Genomic DNA, 24997 nt, shown 5'->3' on the forward strand with positions numbered 1-24997 from the left:
CTTAGTAGGGAACTGATTTAATTAAAGACATTTGTCTTGTCAGAGATTGCCAAACACTCTCCAGAAAGCAGCAATCTCTGCCTTCACTGAAAGTGTTACTCTAGATGATACACACAGATGTTGTCTTCTAAACATTGTTTCTATAAGCACATATGCAGAAGGAGCAGCTCTGTTTCCTAATACAGGAGTTGGATATTGTAAAATTTGTCATTCACAGATCTTAGACCATAAATAAATAAATAAATAAATAAGCAAATCTTACAACGATCTTTCAAAATCGAAGCTAAATAATCATATAATATATTGATTAGGAGGGAGTACGATAAAGAGGGGCAATTCAGATAAGAAATATTAATCCTTTTCTTTTGAGTAAATCATGCATGAAAGGGTATTGTTTCTATTTTCATTTATTTAGCTAATGTAGGAAAACAACACAAATTAAAAGCCGCTGACTCAGATTACAGCAAACTAACAGACCTTCCACCTGGACTGTCAAATACCACAACTCTATCAGAATCCAGCTCTGTTTTACAAAAACTCCCTAAGTTATATATACAGTATTCACTGTCCAGGATGTAAAACATAAACATAAAGATTAAAGGTAACTTTTCCCCCCCATGCAGCTACAAATTCGTCCTTCTACTAACTCTTCTTTAGAAAGTCTATTACCTGAGTGCTGATAGATCTGGTTCCATCTGTTGCCTCCACGGTCAAGTTGTAATTTGATTTCTGTTCTGCATCAAGATGTCTAGCAACAATGATAGTTCCAGTACCCTTGTCCACGTCAAATCGACTGTCATAGTTGCCACCTTGTTCAGGAAATTAAGAGGGAGAGGTTCATAAAACATAGTATCATTCTACTGTTTCATATATGTTTATGTTGTCTTCAGATGTTTAATGAGGGTGGAATTATATACACACATACTTATATACACACTTATTTTAAACCCATTTTTTTTCTGGTAATACAATATGCTGCTACTTACAGATATTTAAAACTGATTAGTTTTGGATGAAGCTGATTTGTCTGGCTTGAGGACAGTTAGTAGGTAGATTCTTAGACAAGATTCTCTGTTTTTTTAAATCAGAATTTTAAGATAACAAATTGTGGGAAACTGACAATTAGTAGGTGAAATGTGATTTATTTTATGGGCAGACATTCAGGATAGATAGTGAAAAACATGCTCTGTATCAAAATAAACAAAAGATCCAAATAAGAAATGCTGTCAAATTTGTGTCTCTTGAATCAGAGTATAAATTACCATATTTGTATATGAATATAGTCAAGGTAAAAAAACCTCTAATATCTCCACTGGACACTCATGTCAAAGCAGAGTATCTGAAGAATTCATTATCCAGCCTCTACTGGGATAAGATCTCAGACGAGTACTAAGTGTTTAAATCATCAATGATTAAATACGCCAATCTCCTTCTGAAACAAGCTATCTTTCCCTGCAAAACTTTCAAATTACCCTTTGAAATATAGTTAAATAACTGTGTGGATCAATAGCTATATTTAAACATCTAATTGATTATCATGCCACTCTGAACATACTGTTGTGAGAATACAATGTCGATTAAGTCTAAATATTGTTAACAATGATAAATACTGCCATTTAACTAGAATTGCTTTAGACCTCTCAATAAACTGTCTAAAATGGAGGATTCAATTTTTATTTTGATCAAACCAATGCTAGATATGGCAAACCAACTCTTCCTGATTGTGTACATGTCTTTTTCTAGTTAAACTGCATAAGGATAGCAGTCAGATATAACCTGCATCCTCTTTTTGTTTATTATTTTACCAGCTTTTACATGCCGTGTTTCGTAAATCACTGAATGCCTTTTAGGAAAAGCCAAGGCTAGAAGTGAGAGAGTAAAATTCCAAAGTTGGCAAATTTATACTTTATCTAAGAAAGAACAGTAAATACTGAAATGGGCCCCCATTCACTTTCAGAAAGTTCACTTCATGACAGACATATCAGTTTAGTAAAGGTGGGCTGAATTCTGCTTCACTGAATTTAAGATAGTTGGTAACAAGGACAAAGATACTGACATTTTTCTAGTTTCATCAAAAGCCATTTCCTCTTCCTAGTCTACCAGCAATTTCCAAATCATGTGAATGGATATGAACTGAACAGCATGAAAGACAGCAGCTTTGGTTGGAGCAGGTTTATGTGAAATTTTTTATTTGGCTTTGTTTGAGACGTCAGCTTCAGAAAGCGAGTCTCTAACATTCATAGCTGGCATGCAATACCATTTTCTCAGGTAGCGAGGAGAATTTAATGTCTCAGTGGAGTCATTGCCATTTTAAGGGAAGAGCAAGGTGAATGAACCTTTTCATCTAATTTTCTTGATGCAGTGACAAGCTCTGTAATCATCATCTTCTTCCCTTTTCAAGGAAATCATAAAGACCTTCCCTAACATTTTTATAGCAGTGATGGTATCTGTTCATCCAGTGAAGCAGAACTCAACCCGAACTTCTGTGTCTGGTACACTGAAAGTGTAACAGCAACAGTTTTGGACAAAGCCAAAACCTGAAGTTCTGAATTGATGCCATATGAATGTAATGATGACAAAACAAAACAAAAACGAACCTGTCACAAATGCAACTGTGAGCACTTTGATTTCCGAAGGGTTAATAAAATAAATAGTTTATAAATGTACGCTTTCATTTCAGATCTCATAATCTGGTAATAAATTATGTGATCTCAGCAGATACCTTCTGCTGTACAGTTCAGGTCACAAGCCATCTGAAAGATGTAAAATACTTCACTAGCAAGCTTGTCTCCTGGCTCAGCCAAAAAGAAAGAAAGCATGGAAAGCAAGCACAGAACACAAAGGAAAGCTGTCAATCAAATTAATTCATGCTATTAGAAACATTAAAAGAGGGCAGTAAAGTGACTACCTATAAAATTAGCTGATAGGCTGGCAACATGATCACATATCAAACTTTTCAAAACACTTTCATCAAGAAAGCAGTCAAAATAAAATGGTTTCTTTTACAGTCTTTGGACAAATCCTGTTTTTTTCCCTTTGAGTTTTCTCTAATTGTCTTTTTAAAAATAGCATCTGTTTTCTGCATTAAGCATAAAATAAAAATACTTTATATGTCCCAACTGTGCTGCATGCTTTACAGCAGCAAATCAAAATGAAACTATCATCAGAACTCTTTTCAGATGTACACAACACTCAGAGTGCACAGCAGTTAAAATGAACTAAAAAGAACAATAGAAAAATACATTCCCAATCGAGTAAACAAGTTCTACTACCAAACTCTGGACTGAGACCACAAAGAAAAGACCTCTTCTATGAGTAAACACCCTCCTTCATCTCGGTCAACTACTCACCTTTTTCTGACAACTTCCCTTCCTTAACCTTTCCTTTAATGTCTCAGTCTGGTCTACAGATATTTTTGTTTGCTTACTGGATGACCATATTTGAAATGGTGCACAAAGAACCTTCTTATACTTCATCTTTACTCACTGAAGCTATTTTTGTATTTTCTCCTTTTCTGCTCCTATGTCTATGTGCATGTATATTTGGGAGAACAGTAAAAGAGTAGTCTCAGTCCCAAAATATCTCTAATAAAAATAGCTTTGCCCCTGTGAGAACGCAAGGAGGCATCTTTAACCCTTTGCACACTCTATACAATTTTACAGATCTCTGTCCACACATTTTGTCTAAATTCAAACTCTTTCTATTGGGCTATGATCAATTTGGACAGAAACTATTTTTTTTCCTCATGAATATATTAAAAAGAACCGTATGAAAACTATGTAAGTATTTATACATTGGCAGTGATATCAATAATGCCACATGCTATTCATTCATTAAGCATGCATTCAGGGAAGAGTCGTATCTGTTCTCAGAAGAGCCTGAAAGTTTCCGAGAACATCCTCAAGCAGTTAGTATTTGCATATTCCTGTTTTATGTATTAGTTTTACAAACTGTTCTCAGCAACCCTTAGGATGTATGTACCAATAAAGCAGACATATAAAATTATTAGATTTGTAAGAAATAATTTTTAAAAGAAGTCCTTCTCAATATCTCACAACTTCACAACTTAATCATGGTAACTAACATGAAAAGGTCCCTTATGTCTTTTGTGAATGTGATAGAAAATCTGTTTGATACGGCTATCCTAACACCAGAAATAGTTTACCACAGGTTTCACTCTTGATACTAAGCACTGCTGTTTGATTTGGTTTTGAAACATAACACAGATGAGAACTTGTTTATAGTATCAACTATACAATGGGTTCCTGAAGCCCAGTGGTCTAGTGAAAAGTCTAAATTTAAAAAATTACTATTCATTTTGTAATCACAGCACATAAAGAGCACATACAGTCATGTTACTGATAAGAACACCACTTCCAATGTTAGAGGTTAAGGTGTGTTACAACTGTAAAAATACGTACAGGATGAGGTTTGTTGGGGATAGGAACAGAAAAGCTTTTTTTTTTTAGTATTGAACCAAAGCAAGCAGACTGAGGAGCAGACCAAAAGAAAAGAAATCAGTGTGAACAGTATAGTATGTCTCAGGTTGCAGAAAACTGGCATTTTCTTTCCCTGTCCCATAACTTATGAAATTGATTTGATCTGTTTTAATTTCACTGGCACAATATTTATAAATCATTTCCAAAACTGCAACAAATATTTTGAAGTGCAAAAAAAGATATCTACAGTTGAAGAATGCCCAAATTCTGATTAGAATAGTTAAGAAACCAAGCCACAAAGAGCTCTCCAGTATCAGAATCCACGCATTCGTTTCTAATAATAAAAGCCCTTAAGGCATCCTTACCCGTTATGTCAAACCAAAGTGGTATTCCAAGAGGTTCAACAGCTATTACACCAATCATGTGAGCAACTGGGTCACTTTCCATCACCGTAAAAGAAAAAAATTCTTCCTCAAAATAAATGGGCTCTGTGGGTGGGATGGGCTTTGGAATCCATTCTATGTGAAGCCGTGTAGTTGATGATTTTTGTGGTCGACCATTATCTACAGCTTTAATCTGTGAAACAAACACACTTTTTAGTCTACAGGATCACATAAATCATTGTGACACAAATGGAAAAGTAATAATAAGCTCCGGACATGTTTGTTTTTGTGAGATATATCCCAAAAGGCTAAGTGTCTCTCCAGGTGCTACTTGCCCCTCATTATCTGGGCAGTGAAAAGACAAAAAGCATGTAGCACCTGATAGTAGCATAAAACACTACCATAAATTTACTTTTACTTTGCTTTCTTCCTGAACGAGAGTCAATATGATTGTTTATGTTCCCTCAGTATATTCATTATGTGTCAAGTTCTGGAAAACAGCAGCAGCTTCTTGATTCTCTTTCTTGATACAAACATCTGAAATCATCCTTTAAAAAAAGAAAACAACCTATACAAAACAATACTTCTGGATCTGTTGATTCTTTCTTCCTTCAGATACTGCAGTCTCTCCAGTCTCTCATCTGTCAGCTATTGAACAAAAAGAGATGGGAGTACAGATAAAAGAACACTTCACATATTCATGATATAAAGGTTTTGACTCACTGAAAGAATATCATATTCCCTTGCTGCAGAGAATTTCTTTGACGAAACCACTCCAGTTTTTGGTTCAATAAAGAATTTGCCATGTTCATCGCCATCTTCAATGCTATAAGAGATCTCTGCATTGGGGCCTTCATCCTTATCTGCAGCAATAACTCGGTAGATCGGCTCTCTCCTAGCAGTCCTCTCACGTTCTGGCTTTCCGCGCTCTGGAAGTCTGATTTTGTAGAACTTTTGCAAGAACTGAGGTTTATTGTCATTCTCATCTAAAACCTTCACAATCACCCGTGCAACTGTTGATTTGGCAGGAATACCATTATCCGTTACTGTTACCTAGTTTTATTAAAAAAAAAAAAAAAAGCAGGGTTAGTGCTCAATTCAACTGCAGTCTTCTTAACAATGCTCTTTCTAAATCACTTTTCCCTACAGCTGTAAAGTAATCCTCTAACTTCAGTTACTTAAAGACTGTTGAATAAAGTTATTTGATAAATAGTTAGGAAAGAATTACAAAGGTTTATTCATATTATGATGTTTGATGTATGGCATGTAAGAGTTGATTCTATTATTTTGTAGCATAGGTATACATTAAATCTATTCCACTGTTTTGTAGCATTGTAACAGAAATATTGATTTTTGAATACAGGAACAGCACACATTTATAGTATTTCTGATAACAGTTTCACTGTAATATCTTAACATACTTTCAGCTTAGTGTTTCCTTGCAACTTTTCAATTTTATCATTTGATTTTACACCTCAAAAAAATGCTATTTATAAGGCTGTAATTTCCAAAATCTGACAGGCCTATACATTAAAAACTCTTACATTTTAAAGACATAATCACTAACTTGTTTGAAATAAGCATAAAGAATAGCCTTTTAAAGGAATGCACATAATTTATTTCCAAGCCTAAATGAAATGGGAAATGAAACCAAGTCTGCTCTTCCAGCAGTAGTCAAAGTTTGTACTACAAAGCCACAAAATGAGTGAGAAATCTGCAATGTTAATGCTAGCACCGATACAATGATAGTTACATGGATAGCGAAGAACAATTCAATAAAATTAAAATATTTATTGATTTGAAGTTAAAAAAACATAGAAAAGAATTACATACTAGAAATAGACCAAACTGATGCAGAAACTTACTTCATATGTAGCAATCTTACCTTTTTACTTTACTCCTTACTTACTTAATCCCTCATTAATATATATTTATTTTTAATTATTATTTTTCAATAATATTATAATTGCCAAGAGTTGAACAATAATTATAAGCTAATAAGGCATCTATCTGATATGCTAAGTTAATTTAGAACCATTTCCAAGAAGGAAAAAGATATGGAGGTGGTGTTCCTGCTCCTGCAAGTGTGCAGTTAATAAGAGAGTTACAGAAGCAGGTCCATCATTTTCTGACTTCACTCTATCTTCAACATAAAAATACAACATGGATACAAAGCAGGTCTACTGATTGAAGAGTAGAATTGAATCCCTGATGAAATCCCTGACTAGAAAAGGGATTTATTATTGAGATGATTGACAATAGTTTTACTTTTGCACATAATCTGATATGCTCTTTTTTGGTCCTTTCCCATCTTTTTTAGGAAGAAATATAGAAATAGAAATGAAGTATGGGTATCATTCCTAAGCACACAGGAAATGAAAAAGTGTAAATGATAACAGTGATTAATTATGACAAAACACATAAAGCAACATGAAATGGACATATTCATGCTCATCTCTAATAGATGGTAGGATTTCAAAATATGATTATCTGTTCTCTTTAGTACATAGAATTGAACAACATCACATATCTTCCAGTTCACAAAACCTACACATGTCAGAAGAGGAATTTTCACAGGGTACAGAATAACTTGTTAACATAATACTGCCCTCCTCCCCCCCCCCCCCAAAAAAAAGAAAAACTGAGCCAAGAAAAAAAAGACAAATTGTTGTTTGATTTGATGTAACAGGAGACACTACTGACATAAATAGAACACTAAAATATGAGGGAATAACATGAAGTTAACTCTGAAATAATTGCATTAGAAGTAAGCTATCCAACTGGCACTCAGAAAATAGTTACAAGCTGGGAATAAAAGGAATGGGATATACTAATTACTACTATGTAAGCAGGAGTGCAATCAAATATCACTTTTAATAGCAAACAAAGAATAAACCCGTCAACCCATCTGGTCAACATTTCAATACTCAATTAATTAGCCAGATGCACAGCACTTGGCTCAAGTGGCTTATAATACTGTTCATCATTCTGTGCATTTCTGGGTTTACTTCCAACCCATTTTCAAAGATGTCAACATAAAACAAACAAATGGGAAAACTGCTACTTTGGGCCACAATGTCACTATCACACTGCAGTTAAGGATTTTGGCATTGGATGCTTAGCAAACTTTTATTTAAAACTTTAATAACTAGCTGGGATTCTAAATGAAGAAAGAATGACGAGTTATAAAGAATACCACCAGGAAGTAATCAATGTTACAAACTAAGTGCAATCAGCTTAACTCTTTATGGAGAACACTGAAAGTAGACTATGTACCATTGTGTGACACTGTGTGATACTGGAACCTTAAAAAAGCCTGAGTTCTGTACATGTTATGATATCTTGTAATAATATATAATAAATGTGCTCAGTTTTTATTTATTTATTTTATTGTAATATCAAAAGGCAAGGTTTTGTTCTTACAGATTGTGTTGGCAGGATGACATCAAACAGGATCTGGAACACAGGCATGAGCATTACTACATAGCTTTACACCCCTAGTATGAACTCTGAGAAGTTATGACCAAAACAATCAGCACTCTCTCAGATACTGACTAGGTACAATCTGAGAATTCACATAATTCAGGCACCACTCTGAAGAGGCAACTTGGACATGGCTAGTCTGTTCTGGGGATCTGTTATACACTGTCAAAGCCATAGTATGCCTGATGGTTTCAGAGCCAGAGAATGATCCACAGCTCAATTTATTTAACCGTATAAATCCAACAGAAAAGTCAGTACAATATGCTATGCATAGAAGCAAAAGTCATGAGATACCAATTTTACAACCTATCCACATAGAAGAGGGTCACAGAAATGAAATACAACTGACATTAAGTGCTTTAGGAAAATGACACAAGCAGCTTTCAAGAGGCAATTTAGAAGTGAATGATATGGTGGCTTTATAATTTACAGGAATAATGTTGCTCGTAGTAAACCGAATTTGCCAGTTAATTCACTTTGCTTCTACTGCTCCTACTAGAAACACACTGCAGAAGAAATTCCACCCTACTGCTACTACTAAAGTGCAAAGAGTTCTTTCCAAAGCTGCTACCAAAATAAAAACTACAATTAAAATTTGCCCCAATAGCTCTTTAAATTTAGTTTTCAGTACATCAAAGTGATAGAAAAGAGCCAGGAACACTGTATCTACACTAGAGTTCTGCAAAATACTATTTCATGCTGTCAAGGCTTTCATTCCCCAAGTCTACGCAGTCTTTTGCTCGCATTTCTATCAGAAAACATTTCCACGGATTTCACAAACACTGAGGAAGTCCAGACTTGCTTAGATAAGTTAGAAAAAGAACTAGAGAAACTTTACAGTTAGCTTTGATTACTCAACCTAGCAGTTCCCTGCTTATCATCTCAAAGGAAAAGCACAAAAGAGGGTCCAAATCTTAACTATAATATTTATGGTGATGGTTACATCTTAACTCACTGCAGATGAAGGATAATGCCTTCACATTGCATGTCAGAGAAGAGTATCTATTACATAAATTCCAGATATCAATTAAATGAGCTAAATAAAATGATTTGGGTGCAAATTTCATGTTCTTGGACTCTGTCATCCACATTTTGACAACTGATCTACTTACAATTATAGAATCACTCAGGTTGGAAAAGACCTTAAAAAAATCATCAAGTCCAAACTCAACCTAACTGTACTACCCTAAGTAACAACCCTCTACTAAATCATGTCCCTGAGCACCACATCAAATGGTTTTTAAACACATCCAGGGATGGTGACTCAACCACCTCCTTGGGGAGACTATTCCAGGGCTTAACAACCCTTCCTGTAAAGACGTGTTTCCTAATATCCAACCTAAACTTACTCTCGCATAACTTGAGGCCATTTCCCCTTGTCCTGTCACCTGTCACCAGTGAGAAGAGACTAATCCTGCTCTTGCTGTAAGCACTTATATGATTGATAAACATGTTATGCAGAAAGAAATAAATGTCTACTCAATCTGTTTCCATTCTCAGTGCTCACAAAAAAGTTTCTGCGTTGCTTGTTAACTGGTCTGTATTCAAAAGGGTAATATTAATTATTGGAAAAGTCCAAGAAGAGAAAAAAGAATAATCTTTGTAACAATCACGTCTTTGTACTGTTTGAAAGAAAATCTTGGTTTGCAGAAATAGAAACAACAAAAAAAATTGCCTTCATCTGTTATCTTAATTCTTAATAAAAAGTCCCAACACATTGTTTTAACAGACAGTATTGTGCACTGCAATATATTTAACGAACACAAAAGCAAATTACTTCCAAATCCAGTTCTCTAAACTCTTCATGTGGTAATCAAGTATAAAAAACTTTCTGAAAAAGAACTATGAACTTACAGTCACTGTTAATCAGAGAAGCAAATAAATTGTTTACCTCCAATATGTGTTCTGCCTGCTGCTCCCGATCTAGTTTCCTAGAGGTGGTTGTAATTAGACCTGTAACATGAAAGAATAATTATTTAGATCCTTCAAGAAAATAATCTGGATGGGGGTTAGGTTATGCTCATAGCCATTGGTATATGTGATCTTAATTTCTTCTTATGTGGTCTCCATTTTTGCTGCACATGAACATTCATTAAAGGAATGGCTGAGGGGCTTCCAATCCTTAAGAGCCATAAAAATGTCCTTTGTTACCCAAAAGCTGAGCTGTAGTAGCTCTTAGACAACAGACACAGTTCTGTTTTCCAACACATCTTGGCACATCATGTTTCTGACAGCAGAAATGGATGTTTCTTTCATTAAGTCTAACTTTCAAAGAGGTGCACCTTATTAAAAAGCGATTCCATACACTATGCAAATAATTTGAATAATCACTTCAAGAGAAACATCCACTTGCGTTTTTAACAATATGGATGACCTGAAGAGATGCACTTATGCTGGGGAACAGTAGTCTGTGCAGCCTTGATTTGGCAAAATTGAGGACTCAAACAGTATTGCTCATAGCAATAACAGAGAAAGAGAAGGACTTTTTGATGCAAGATTTTACATTTGCTACATGAATATGATACAAGTTTGACAAAATATTAGGAAGATATTACAAGTTTTTCTTCAAAATTAAGAAAATGAAACAGAAAAGTTGGAAAAAATACAGTAAAAATCTAAATACAAAAATATCCTAGCAAAATTAATTCTCCCTAACAGCAATTTCAAAATTTCAGCTACTGAGTTTCATAAGAAGTTAACTCAGTCAACTTTCAATTACAACTGAATGGCTTGCCCATCATGGGGATTAATTGTGCCAGGCATGCAATGATGCAAGAGAGAGAACTCTGAAAAGCCAGGTTGGATCTAACAAGATTTCCTAGTTCAGGCTCAGTGCCAAGTAAACACACCACTGATGGCATATGTAGGGCCAACTTGTACCTGCAAACAGTTTAATGGCTTTTGTGTGGCAAAGAAACCTAACTAACAGCACCATTTTATTCAGTTCTCGGAAACAAATAATCATTAGCTCAGACACAGCACTACTTCTGCCTGTCTCAAGCCACTACTGTCCAGACCATCCAATTTTCACTACACTAGAAATCCAGCACATGCTATTACAACACAGTTATTAGTCTGCTATAACAAAAAACATTTCATTTTTGTCTCTCAATTGATAAAAACAGAGTATCTAAATAAGAAAAAACATCATAAATATTACAATTTTGCTTAATAGAAAAAGGCCAACAGAAACTGAATTGTACACCATCTGTGCATAGCTACACAAAGCTCCTGTCAAAAGAGAATTGTAGTCTACATATTCCAACAAAATAGACAGCATGTACTAAATAACATGAACAAAACATATAAGGCAATTCTATGGCTGTCAAATATTCAAACTATTATTATTAATAAAAAAATAGTACAAACATTTGAATTATGACCAAATTGGCCCTTGCTTATCAAGAAACTTGTTTTTCATTTTATCAAATCCATCATACACTTAAATATTCCAAACAAAGTTCTATTAACTTTTTCTACTTCATGTTTTTATACTTTTATAATATTTAGAAGACTTGTATGTTATCGTTAGGATATCTATTTTTAGTATTATGAAGTAATTGTCCTCAATTCCAAAGAAAGTGGGAACGAAAAAGAAGAAAACAAAATAAAGAAACAAAAAAGGAAGAACTATTGTGATGGTACTGTGAATTTAGGACAGGGAGGAAAGTACATAAAGTTTTAACTTTTATGGGCAACATTTTCCCTCAGAGATCACAGAGCTGTGAACAGTGACAACTGGAAATATTTGCTGTCACATTCTAAATAAACTTTTCTCCTTACTTCCTGATTGAGGCTGGCCAAGCCTCCTTGTTTCTTTTTTATAGGCTTTATGGGGAATTGCACAGGACTGTTAATTGGAAACTAACAAATGGCAGAGCAGATGCCTCAACTGATTTCACAGAGCAAAGGGACTTGTAGGTGACTTCAAGAACCACAAGCAATTTCAACCACTCCTTTTGAGTGAGTACCTCCAGAGAGATTCAGCCTGAGCCACCCCATGAAGCATTAATCCCCTAAAGCTCACCACAGTTGCAAGGTAAATTTCAGCACAGCCACTCAGGGAGTTAGCTGTTGAACATCTGGGTTGAGGATGGAGAGGATCTAAAAAAGCTGAAGAATAAAGTAATTTTAGCAGAGATATCTCAATATGTTTGCATTTTTATGAATATATTTCCAGTATTTAGTGCGCATCCACTGCACAATATTAGATTCCATCTCTCATGGCAGTAGCAAGTAGGAAACTGCTAATATAGGCAAGCAGAAAGACAGCACTTTCAGCAGTTTCCTCTCTACTTTTTCCCCAGGAGAGTCATATAGACTGGATCCACTGTTTATATAAATGTCAGCTTTGGGGGAAAAAAAAAAAAATCTTTCATTGCATGTGCTCCAAACAGAATCACATCCATAGTGCCACTACCCTAAGTACTGTACTCTGTTAAAGAAAATCTAATTCTATATATAATTTCTGTTAATGAAGATGGTCAAGACAACTCGAAAAGCTAAGCAGACAAATATCCGGTATGAATAAAACATACAATGCTTTCATTGGTTAAATCTTCCAACCTTTTCAACCAAGCATGCCACACTGGTGTTAAAACACTTCAGACCATTAACAGAAGGGCTTAGTCTTCACCATATATATCCTGTAAATTCAGCAGAAACTAGTGCCAACAAAGGAAATGTAACACTTCTGGATTTAGAATCACATACACATGCATGACATTCTTTTTATTTAACCCTTTAGTGCTAGACACTTTCCTAAGTGAAACTTCAGCTTGAGTGAAATATGACTGCCTACAGCTTAAAACTGTATAAGGCTTGATTACAGCAATCACTAAGATTTTCATTTTTTTCCAAATGTCTGCATGTTCTAAATGCTCAGTGTAGCACTGACAGGTTTAATTAGCTGTTAGAGCTTTTTGGAATTATAGTCATGACAGTGAACTCCAGCATTCCTATGGACTATAGCACTGTGGCTTCTGTGACTGCTCATTAAGGCAGCTGGGGAAAATTCTTGGACTTCATGTAAGTCAGCTCCCTGTTACAGAAGCCAATATTCTCTCTTTTAACCGCGAATAAAAGTTCTCAAACTTTTAGGTTGAGATCCCTCTCTCACATGTAACAGTTCAGTTACCTTTTTGCCCTGCCCCTTGCTCTATACAAACAAATGAAAATCCACATCTCTGCAAACACCAAATTCTCATCTGATCAATAAATGCCCCTGTTCCCAAGCTACCTGTCCCTATTCTGTCCAAGAAACAACTAGCAAAGCCATCCATACTAATACTATGAAATGCCCATCACAATTGCAGTAAAGACTTCCTGTATTCTTTGTTGTCTGATGCTACTACCTGCACCACCCAAACCACCATGAACCTCCTGCTAACCCAACTCCTACATCTTTTATTCACTGTGAAGCTTCTCAATTCAAATCAAATATTCTAAAATACGTCTTAAATACATGAAAAAGGCAACATAACAGGAAAGCCAAATTTCTGTTCTTAAATGCACAATAGTATATTGTGTTACAGCATCTGACACACACTGCTGCTGCTTGTCTGGAATCGTGATGAACCGTGGCTACCTAGATACCAGTGCTGCCAAGCACAGAAGTGACAAAGAAAGATGATTTTTAATTAATCTCTGAAGAAGTGTGTAACAGAATCAGTTTTGAAATCCGTATTACATGTTGTAGAGAATCTCTTCACTGCTGAATGAAATGAAAGATCACTGTGACAAAGCATTCATTTATAAGCAGAACTGACTCACAGAGCCTTGTTTTGCAGTCATACTTTCTCATTTTCTTTCTGCATCCCCTTATCACACAACACTGCTTCTCCGCTCCCAAAACACATCAGGAACATTGAGCTCCAGTAATTTACATCTCTATTATTCCACCTGGGAATCAGTCCACACTATGTTAAGATGGGTCAGGCAGCCTGGGGAAAACACGAGTTTACAACAAACATTTCTAAGCTAATGATGAGTAAATGGTATCTCTAGTAAATTGGTGCAATCTCTTCATTCAGTAATACTTCAAAACTCACCTCAACATTTTTATAGCAGCAGCTGAATAATTTAGTCTCTAAATAAAACCACAGCTGTTCTGCCTCACTAGCTGGAGGGGTGTTGTAATGAACTGAAACTAACTGTAAACATCCATTAAAAAAATGCAAAAAACACCACCAACATGCCAGGTAACACAACTGCACTGTTCTCCCTCATTATTCTTTAGTGATTACATTCTGAGGATATCTACAGTCTGCTTCAGTTTACTTCAAAATCAAAATAGCTAGAACTGTATCCAAACACAATTTATTTCAGATTTCCATTTTTTAATGGTATTAAAATTTAATTGCACTTTGTCTATTATGTAAATATAAATAAAACTGCTGCATTTGGAACAACTACAAAAAATAGCACAAGGGAGCTGATATTAGCAGATATTTATTCTGTCCCACATAAGCTTTCATCTTAGCGCCTAGGTATATCCCATTACCTCTGCGTCCCACTCCCATATCTGAAAAATAACACCTCAACAACAATCTCCCATCAGTACTGAAATGGCAAACTGTTTTAAAAAAATTGTAAAACAGCAGATAGGCACCACACTAAGAATATTAACATCACACAATTACACACCTTCATAGAAAGGTGTCGCAGCAGTAACAGAAATGATGATCTTTGCAGGAAGAGGTGGAAGGCTCAAAATTTAGCCCCCCTTTTGCCTATCAAAGAGATTTTCCAACTGCACATTTATCTTGAGATAGTGACGGCTCTGGATATCTTCTAACAACGACAAAAAAGCCGCCCTTCAATTGGTAAAGATGCATGCATTGGGTAGTTTTCTTGTGGGGGAACTACAAAAGGAACAGAAGGTGAGCCCTGGAAAGGAAGGGTGCTGTTTTAATATTTATATTTCTAACTCCCCAAATCTATTTTAATTGAGAAAGAATGAAGTTAATTTCTTTCAAGTTGAAATTACTGCTTGACAATGATGGTAGTTGGTCAGCAATCCCCCTGCCTCTATCACGATCAACGAGTTTTCTCTTCTTCTGGTTTTCCCAGTTTTTCCCCCTTCCTACTGGAGTGAGCAGCTGAGAAGCTAACCTTCCACAATCCAGAGACTGAAGCAGGTGACTGGTCAGTAGACTTGACAACTGCTTCCAGTGAGTTTGAACTGATAGGCTTAGTTTCAATGCAGTATAACAGTATTTGAATTGTACTGCCTGAAAATAAATACAGCTTCTCTGATGTCTGAATGCATTGGCACTGAAGGCTTAAGGAAATGGAAAGCAGATATAACATTTTTATCTACAACTTCAACAGATACATGGAATTAGATCTGATAAGGAAGGTCACAGTTCTACAGTCCCATTTTCTTGATGAGTTTTTTTTGTCTTCCCTATTGAAAGCATATCATAACCAGTTTTCAGAAATGATTTTCCTAGACTGCATTAGTGTAACTCAATTTAAAGCTTTCCATCAGTTTTCTTTAATTATTTACACTTTCATCCTCCAGTTTGAGCTTCAGATGGCAAATTATCTATAACTGTTAAAGCAATTATCTTAGGATTTTCTTTATGGCACCTTAGTATGTCCATCAGCATGAGAGTTTAAGTATGGATTTAAAATTCACATGTGGCTATACTGATAATCTAGTTTTGACTCCTGCATAACAGAATCCTAACATACTGGGTAAACTACAGCAAATATTCTGTATGTTGATGGTCAATTATGTCTCCTATGGAGATAAAGATGCTGTTATGTCCCTATGTAGGATTTCCTACTGATCGTTTAAAAAATAGTGTATTTTACACAATTCAAGCTTGCAATTCCTTCCAAACAGAGGAATGTATCCTTCTTTTGTCTGCTAGACTAAGTCCACTAGAATCAGTTTCCTTCCCAGGGACACATTAATCTGATCAAGTCACATCTTTTGTGATAACTAAATACAGTGAACTTCTCAGGAAGATATCTTATGACATTGTTCGGAACAGCTTTCAGTATGTGAACACTTTCTGAAAGGATGGACAAAATGATTGATGAGCACAATGACTTTTATCATTGCCATGGAAAGACAAGTACTTTTTTTCAGTCTTCTTTCTTTCAATTGATTTCAAGTTTACAATCAACTTCACAGTGACCACCAGAAAAGGTTTGTTTCATTTCTAACAGAATTCTTAATTCTTACTGTGCTCAAATACATGCACTTTTGGCAAGACTACATTCAAACCTTGTTTCTATGTAAGCAAAGACATGGCTTCACAACCAAAGTAAACAAACAAGTTACTAACAATAAGTCAATGGAAAGTATTAGCAGAGGGATTTTAGTTTTGCTTGAAAACTAGATTTCAGCATTACAGCTGATAAAATATAAATTCTATGTCCTATATATAGACGACTTCAAGCTCAACAGTAAAATGTTATAATTTATCATCACTATGAATGCAGGCTGATGAATTCAAAAAAACCAAAAATCCTAACCATCATATTAGAGAGTATACCATAAAGAAATGTCTACATGGTCCTAAAGATTGCTTTTTAGCAACTTCACTTCTTTTTCAAACTCTTCCTTGCCCTAAGTACCTCACTAGCTCTCAGTAAAACCAGTTACAGAATTGTCACCATGACCTTCAGTCAAGATTACCAAAATGAACTAGCCATATAATTTAAATGTGGTTCTAAGTGTCTCTTCTGCTCTTCTTCTAACAAAAGACTGACAAGTGTACAAATAATGAAGTCACTATGAGGCCTTCACTTTCCATTCCCTGGTGTTCAGCAGGTTTTTGGAGGTAGCTGAAATTTACTTTTGTGGCATAAGGAATGCAGCTTTATGCATGACCAGGTTATTTTACAAAAATGAGTTGTACTACCCTGTAAACAGCTAGCTTTAGAAAAATTTAAACAGAGACCCACTCTGTTTGTTATTGTGCGGAAATCAGTTTTCCCTTCCTGTTAAAAACAAGATGATAGCATTCAGCCAGCACAATCATTCAGAGCTTTCCCCCTTCACTTCCCACCTGCAGCTGTTAAGGCAGAAGCCAGTAGGACATTCCTACAGTGTACATGCTGCTAGTAAACTTGAGTCGGAAAGGTCTAAAACACTTCATAGAATTACAGTCTCCACTGATTTTTCAGATTGACTTCTTTTATTTAGGCACATGCATATTCCTGTTTCAGATGCTGATAAATCCGCTCTGGATTTCATCCACAAAAAATCATTTTTGGCACACCTGATGAATAAATGGCCTGCTTGTTATTGCATAGTACTCCATGAAAAGAAACAAACGAATAATTGAGATCTTGATTCAACTCTTGTCAGGATAACGAGCGTAGTCCATAGAAGTTTGCCTGTGTCAGCACATTAGGGATTTATTGAAGTACAATAATATCAGTGCTTATGAATTTGTTACAAGTTACTATGACAGACTGCAATCTTTGTATATAGGGGCAAGAAGTAAATTACTTCATCTTATGATGACATTTTGTACCAACAGTCACAAAGTTAATCAGTAGCTGGGCAATTTAATTACTCAATCCAATGACTACAAAATGTAACTTCCTGCAAGCACTGTGTGCACACTGCACTTATTAAGAATCACTTCCCTGAACTATTTTAACAGCAGCTAGATACAAACATCTGGAATTTGCTGATCAGAGTGCTCATTAATCATTTTTGTAAATACAAGCAGAGAGCAAAGGCAAGCAAGGCGCCGAAGATTATTAGCGTATGGTAAAAGGAGGAAAAAAACAATTTCCATAAATGAGTCAATAAACACTGTGGAATTTCAACTAGACTTTGGATGAAGTATAAAATCTGTGTTTAGTAATAATTATAGGAAAATAGGAAATAGGTCAAACGTACAAAATTAACTACATAGCATCGTGTATCTAATTTGTCATGGAGTATTTCATGTTCAGTCTGTATTTATTAAGACAATGGTATAATTACTTCTGCAGTAATTCTTTTACTATCAAAACTGCTTCAGAAATTATGAAAATAATTGAAGAAATAATTACTTCACAGCCCATAAAAACACCAACAAAAAAACCCTAAGCCTAAGATTTGGCATTCTGAGTAATTGAGAGCACTTAGTAAATAGCCAGTTTCACTGACAATCACATTCTTTAAGTAGATTGTTTCTCTTGTACTTGGGAAAATTAAAAAAACAAAATAGAACTGGGAGTCACAAGCGGTGTAAGATGAAATCACAGAAACAAACAGTACCTAAAAATGTTTAAAATAGTTCTGAGTGAAAAAAAAAAACAAAACCCAAAATCTGAATACGATTATTCAAAGGATGCTAGTAGCAAAGATAATAAATTTGATGTTGAATCAACTTTGCTCTTATTATCAATAGAAGACTAAAAATTTTTGTTATGTCCTTGATGACCTTGCAAAAAATACCCTTGCTTTCAGCACTATGTGGTATACTAAAGACACGCCCAAATTCTATCAGGAATTGATTCTCTAAGTAACCTATCTTCATCGCTCTTCTTTATTCTCTCATTTTGAGACCTGTATCTTCAATAAGTATGTGTAGAATTATTTCCATAAAATCACCCAACATCATCTTCAGTAATCTTTGCAAACACTGTTTTCAGCTGACTATGGCTAGCACTGACTTGCGAAACAAACAAACAAAAAAAACCCACAAACAAACCAAACACAGTTAACTGAGAGAAATATTTAAAATAAATTGTTAGAGGATTTGGGTTAGTCCTGAGGCCACTTCCTCTGTCTAGTTTACAATTTACAATTTGTCAGTTTACAATTTAAAAATAAAAAAGTTTACAATTCCATTATTAATCTCTCATAAATTTGTTGAAACACATATGTGGATTAATGAAGACAGGCAAATTCTTAAAGGAAAGAAAAAGAACTCTGAATTTTACTCTGCTGGTAAAGTTGCTAAATGCAAGGTATCTGAACAAAGTCTAATTTTGACCTTTCTGCATTGAGTTAACTGAACGCATTCATCAAGACTTCTAGTTAGCAGGTACAATCATAAAAATCCAAGTTTTCATACACAGCAATGAACCTTGCTACATAAACATACTAAAATTCAATGGGAGATTTTAAAAGTTATTAAAGATAATTAAGAATATGTGATTTCAAAGAAAATATCAGAGCAGGCTTCCATGTTGCCTACTGCTTTGATGTCAAAACTGCTTTCATGCAACTGTTTTTATTAAGTTAGGTAAAATGCCTGCTCAACAGCCTCTGTTTTGGTGCTGTCACAGTAAATAATAAACAATGACAGCATTAGTTGAGAACAACTTAGTAATATGACGAACTATTGAACACTTTTTGGCATTTAATAAAATTCTACATAAACAACGAAACATATTACTGGAGGAAAGAGTAGAAAATACACAGTATTATGAGATTTTATTTTTTTCAAATCATGAAAACTGTTTGACATTTCCTGAATAATTTTATCGGTGTGTTCAAAATTAAGTAGAAAATAAGAATATCTAATGAAAAGTTTTAGCATTTATCATTCCATAATCAGGAAGTGCCTCTCAGTAAAAAGTTTTGAAATAACCCTACAGGATGCCAGAAAACTGAGCAGAAGTACTAGTTTTATATGCGGTCTCGCTTACTATAGCAATTGAGGAATCAAAGCACTAAAGGTTGGGTTTTGATCTCAGTTATCCTGCCACATCTAAGACTATATTTATACAAATGAGACCACCCACTGGACCAGAACATGTAAAGACCATAAAACATCATCAGCATAAAACAGAACATCTCAATACTTAGATGTAGCTCATTTTACTTTGCTATTGATCTTCATCACTCAAAAATCAAGTCAATCTAGCTGTTGATATGGGCACTACTTCTGACTGAATAAACTTTTCTTAATAGGAAATCAATCAATACTAATATCATAGTGTTATTACATATACAAACTACACTGCAGTCATTATACTCATAGAATTTATCATGGAAAGATGGATACCACCAAAAGCTATTAGACTGTGTAAAGGTGGTACTTGGCAAGCGGCTCATAACAATCCCTCATCAACATATAAACTGTAATTTCACACATTATATATTCCAGTTCAAAAGGCATACGTGATATACAGGAATATGCCTTCAGTATCTTTTCTGCATCAGGGCATGAGAAAGTTAAATAATTATTCTGTAGAGAAAGCTGCAATTTCTTTTAAATTTCCACTACATTACACAGTATGTATAACGAAGAATATGATCTGAAGACTGTGATGTTCCAAGACAGAAAGAGGAGAAGGAAAGGATTACTGCACTGGTACTTTGTTTCCCTTTTGTTTTTCCCAGCTCCTCTTTCTAAAGAGTTATAACTGAATTTTTATTTTTTTTTTTTAAAGCAATACAGAAACATCTACAAATTAAAAGAAATAATCCCTACATAAGTACTTGCAAACTTTTTTTTTTTTTTTTTTTTTTTTTTAATGAGAACTACCTATAACAGCAAATTTTCTATCTTTTCCAATGTCAAATCCCAGGATATTGCAGAAAGAATACAAAGATGTTATTAAAAATTTCACAGATATAAGCTTGTCCACCAGTCTCAAAACAAGACAACTAGTTCAACCTCAGATCTTCAAATGCTTTAAACAATATTCTAAAAGCAAGCTAAAATTAGATTTTTGCAGAATTAACTCTTTCGAAATGTGTGTCTATACAGTATTTTGTCTACTCCTGTAACCCCCTCTGGTTGCAGAATTTTAACAAGTATCTGGGTTATTTCCATTACATATTTAATAAAGGTAAAGAAAAAAATCTCTTCTAGAGATAGTGTACCAAAGTAATTTATTTTCTCTGCACATTACAAGCAAACAGTTGGGCACATACAGGCTGCTACACACTCTGAGCTCTGGGACACACATGAATAATAATTGAGCATGGCACTGTTTGTGAGCTAAAGTAGTAGAAAAACAATTACAATATTTGGGGTTTTTATTTAACTTTGAATCACATTTGTGTGCAATGAAGTAGTCCTTGTTCTATTCAAGTTCTAAAATATTAGCTCAATTGGGATTAAAAACTGCACGTAGTTAAACAACAAAGATTTCCTTTGTTAAAAGTAAGCCCGTGCTATTGTACACTCACTGCCCCTTCACTTCCTCACTGAGTCATTCTCCAGTGCTATCGGAAACCCATGGAAGTTGTATGCAGCTGTATCCATTTCCTATTTCACTTCAGTCTCCAGATCAGCCACACACACAAGAAAGATACTGCTCTGAAGGCTACAGTGTAAAATGGATATAATATAGTGAAGCAGATGATTCCTCCAAGAGCTACTAACATTTTATAAATTCACAAAGCTCTAATGATTGCAAGACACTGAGAAACAGAGAACAAGATCCATAGATTCAATGTTACATAATTTTTAATTGTTGTTTTAATGTTGACAGAACAAAGTTTTTATATTAAAATAGCATTATACGGTAGGATTGTGCCTAAAAAAGGTTTTTAATTCAGCACAGCCTGAAGGCTGATATTAACTCTGTAATCCATGTCTTGAGGTGTGGTATAATTTAAGGAAGCAAACTACCACAATTCTAAGTTGCCACAGGATCACTTTAGTATAAGTATTTTCAGAAACACCAGATGTTAAAAGAGAACATAGAAAAAAATTAAGAGCAAAAGTTGAATCAAGTAATATTAAATCCTATGCAAAATACATTAATATGACCAAATCATATTAATTTCACTTTCTTGTATGTATATATTAAGGGACAGAGTGCAGGATACAGTAGATTCCAAAATGGGTAATCACTCAGTGTTTGCGTACAAATCCCCGATGTAAGAAGGCCTTATTTAAATGGCCTAACTCCTGTACCACCGGATTACTAATTTCCTTAGAGGAATGACTGTGGAATTCTCGAGATGATACAAAGCAAGTTCTTCATAAATACGAATTGGGATATATCACAATGCTCCCATGCAATTAGGTAGAGCAATTATTCCTGTTTTATACCTGCAAAATTGAAGTATTGTGAAATAAGCACTCAAAATTAATTTGGTTAAATTCGTGTCCACGTTATGAATTCAAGCCTAATTTTTGAAGCTATGTACCAATTCTCATATCAAGGCATATGAAGTTATGCTTTTGCTCTCAGCATTTCTGCAAATCTGATCCCAAGTTCTTACATGACACAACATTCAGTAGCTCCCTGCCTAATTTGCCATTATTGTTTTCAACTTCTGAAGCGAGGGATGGTTACTAGAGAAAATGTTATTTACTGTTCTTTCCCCAAGTCAAATCTACTCAGTACAATAAATATAGCATACGTCCTAGGGGAGTGGAAGGAAGCATATCAATTTGGCAAAAGAAAATTTATTTCAGAAGACCAGAAGGTAATAAAAAAAAACGGTTACAGGACAAGTTAATAAAAAAAAAATATGCAAGGGTTTTCCCTCCTATCTCTATGATACCTATGATTCTCTCTGTAGCTCCTGATTAGCTCTTGCTCAGTGATACTGAGGAGAATTTGGAACTCCTTTTGCTTTGCCATTGCGTTGCAGATATTACCACCTACAAGAAAGCAATACAGGCTTCTTTCAGACTCCTTATCTCAGCAATCCTTGCTGCATTAATACGACAAAGCCTGTATCACTGAGGAGTAGCCATCTTACAAATAATGACATGGCAAAACAATAAAATCCAAATGAAAACAGATGCAGTGTTAGGCCAGAAGAATTCCACTGATTCAAGTACTTGTGACCTTGCTAGAAGGCAATTACAGAATGTAAAAAGTGAAAACAAACAAACAAAAAAAACCTCACAAGCAAGAGTCACATCCGCAATCAACAGTAAAAAATTACTGAACTACTTTCTATTATACATACCATAAAAAGAAGCATACACTGAGTGCTGACGAACAAATAATAGAAAATATTTACTGTTACATAATCCTTTGCTTTAGATCACTAAAAGAGGGTTCTAGAAAAGCAAATCTTTCCTGATACTCCGTTCTTTTAAACTCCAGTTTAAAGAGGTAAGACTAAGCTTTTTAGTCCCAGCATGTGAGTTCTGAATAGATTTCAGTTTCTGTCAATTCCAACTATTTATATCCAAACGCATTAAAATGACTTGGATCTCTAATTTTTGTCAATTCCTTCCATGTATAATTATAAGCTATTCCACAAGAAGTTAAATAAATTTCTACTATAACTTACATAGAATCACTGAATAGTCTGGGTTAGAGTCCACTCTTAGGTCTCACCCAGTCCTGCTATCGTGGGCAGGGAGAAGTTGCTCAAAGCCCCCATTCAACTCAACTTTGAATAGCTCCAATGATGGAGAATCCACAGACTCATCCACAGTTGTTCAAGTTGATAATGAAAGTCGTGAAATTCATTTATGTTCTAGTTCTTTCCTAGAAACAATATTATGGTGACTATTTTTCTTACACTTGGGCAGCTTGCGTGGTACAGCATCTTTTTTTTTCCTCTCCATTATATGGGAACTCCCAAACTAAAGAAAATATTTGCTTTAATTGAAGGCCAAGAATATCTGAAGATTACAAAATGTCATACAATGTCCTATTATATGTTTCAAAAAGTGAAATATCACTTCTGCATGCAAAAAAAAAAAACAAGCGTAGCAATGTTTATTTTCAATGAAGTTATTTATAAGTACTTAAAATAATAAAGATATTTTCAAGTGCCAATGAAGATTTACTGGATACTCTGAAACAGATCACTCTAAGAAGAATACAGACAGATGATAACACTTAGGCAAGCAGCAGGTTTTTTTTTTGTTTGTTTTTTGGTTTTTTTGGTAACAGATCAGTTAATCAATAGTTCTTTTCATGAAAACTTCCTGTGAAAGATAAACTATTCTCTACACAGATTCGTGTCAATTTCTCCATCTAAAATTTAGGCATGTTGCACAAAGGCAGTCACACACAGTTTAGATGCTAGAAATGCTAGAAATGAACTAGCTACACGCAGAGAACATATTTTACTTGACATAAATTATCTGTAGGTTATTGCTATTTATAATCTCTATTACTCTAGTGGGTGAGAGCTCTAGCCATGCACCATAGTGTTAAATTCTATAAAAGACAGAAGAAGATGGATCCTTGACACAGAGAAAAGACAACAACATAATATCAGCTGAGATGTATTTTTAGTCCCTGACCATGTATTTTAAGAATCCAAACACTCATCTTTCCTTTACTTGGACTGAATGCCATTGCAGTCCTCAATTTGTCTCTGGGGCTGCACAGGCAACCAAAGCAATAAACACAACACATGTTTAACTCTTTTACACTGCCACTTCCAATGTTATAATGGTATACAGTTAACAACTTAATCCACATTCCAGCTCTACCTCCTGTTTGACTGGAAGGGAAACCTGGGACCCTGTGAAGGTTTCTCATCTTCTCACAAATACCTTAGAGCATGATAGCTTCCAAGCTCCAAAAGGGTGACATATTTGCAAAAAGCAAATGAGACAGGATTTGTTCTCACTAAATCTAGTCAAACATATTCTATTCTAGTTAATGGAAGGAGATAAAATAATTGTGTTACAACTACAACAACAGATGTTTTTTAAAGTGATTTTTAAGCTCCTTAAGAGTCCTAGTGAAAGCGCTTTTACCACTAATAAGATCTATTTGGGTGAAACACATCTGATTTTCAGTAGACAGATGAGAGACTTGGGAAGTAAGAAACCTGATAACCCC

The 24997-nt window shown here is 34.9% G+C and overlaps 1 protein-coding gene across 3 annotated transcripts in view; it reads right to left on the reverse strand.

Annotated features, from left to right (window-relative positions):
• Window positions 1-24997, reverse strand: part of FAT1 (FAT atypical cadherin 1) — a 95497-nt gene that overhangs the window by 40488 nt on the left and 30012 nt on the right. For all 3 annotated transcript variants that reach the window (XM_003205777.3, XM_010710068.2, XM_010710067.2), the window contains exons 3-6: window positions 10197-10258; window positions 5546-5875; window positions 4805-5015; window positions 670-809 (exon numbers count right to left, since the gene is read on the reverse strand). In XM_003205777.3, the coding sequence (XP_003205825.1) occupies window positions 670-809; window positions 4805-5015; window positions 5546-5875; window positions 10197-10258 (743 nt within the window). The remainder of the gene's footprint in view (window positions 1-669; window positions 810-4804; window positions 5016-5545; window positions 5876-10196; window positions 10259-24997) is intronic.

The sequence above is a fragment of the Meleagris gallopavo genome, chromosome 4 (assembly GCF_000146605.3).
Source record: "Meleagris gallopavo isolate NT-WF06-2002-E0010 breed Aviagen turkey brand Nicholas breeding stock chromosome 4, Turkey_5.1, whole genome shotgun sequence".
In the NCBI taxonomy this organism is placed as follows: Eukaryota; Metazoa; Chordata; class Aves; order Galliformes; family Phasianidae; genus Meleagris; species Meleagris gallopavo.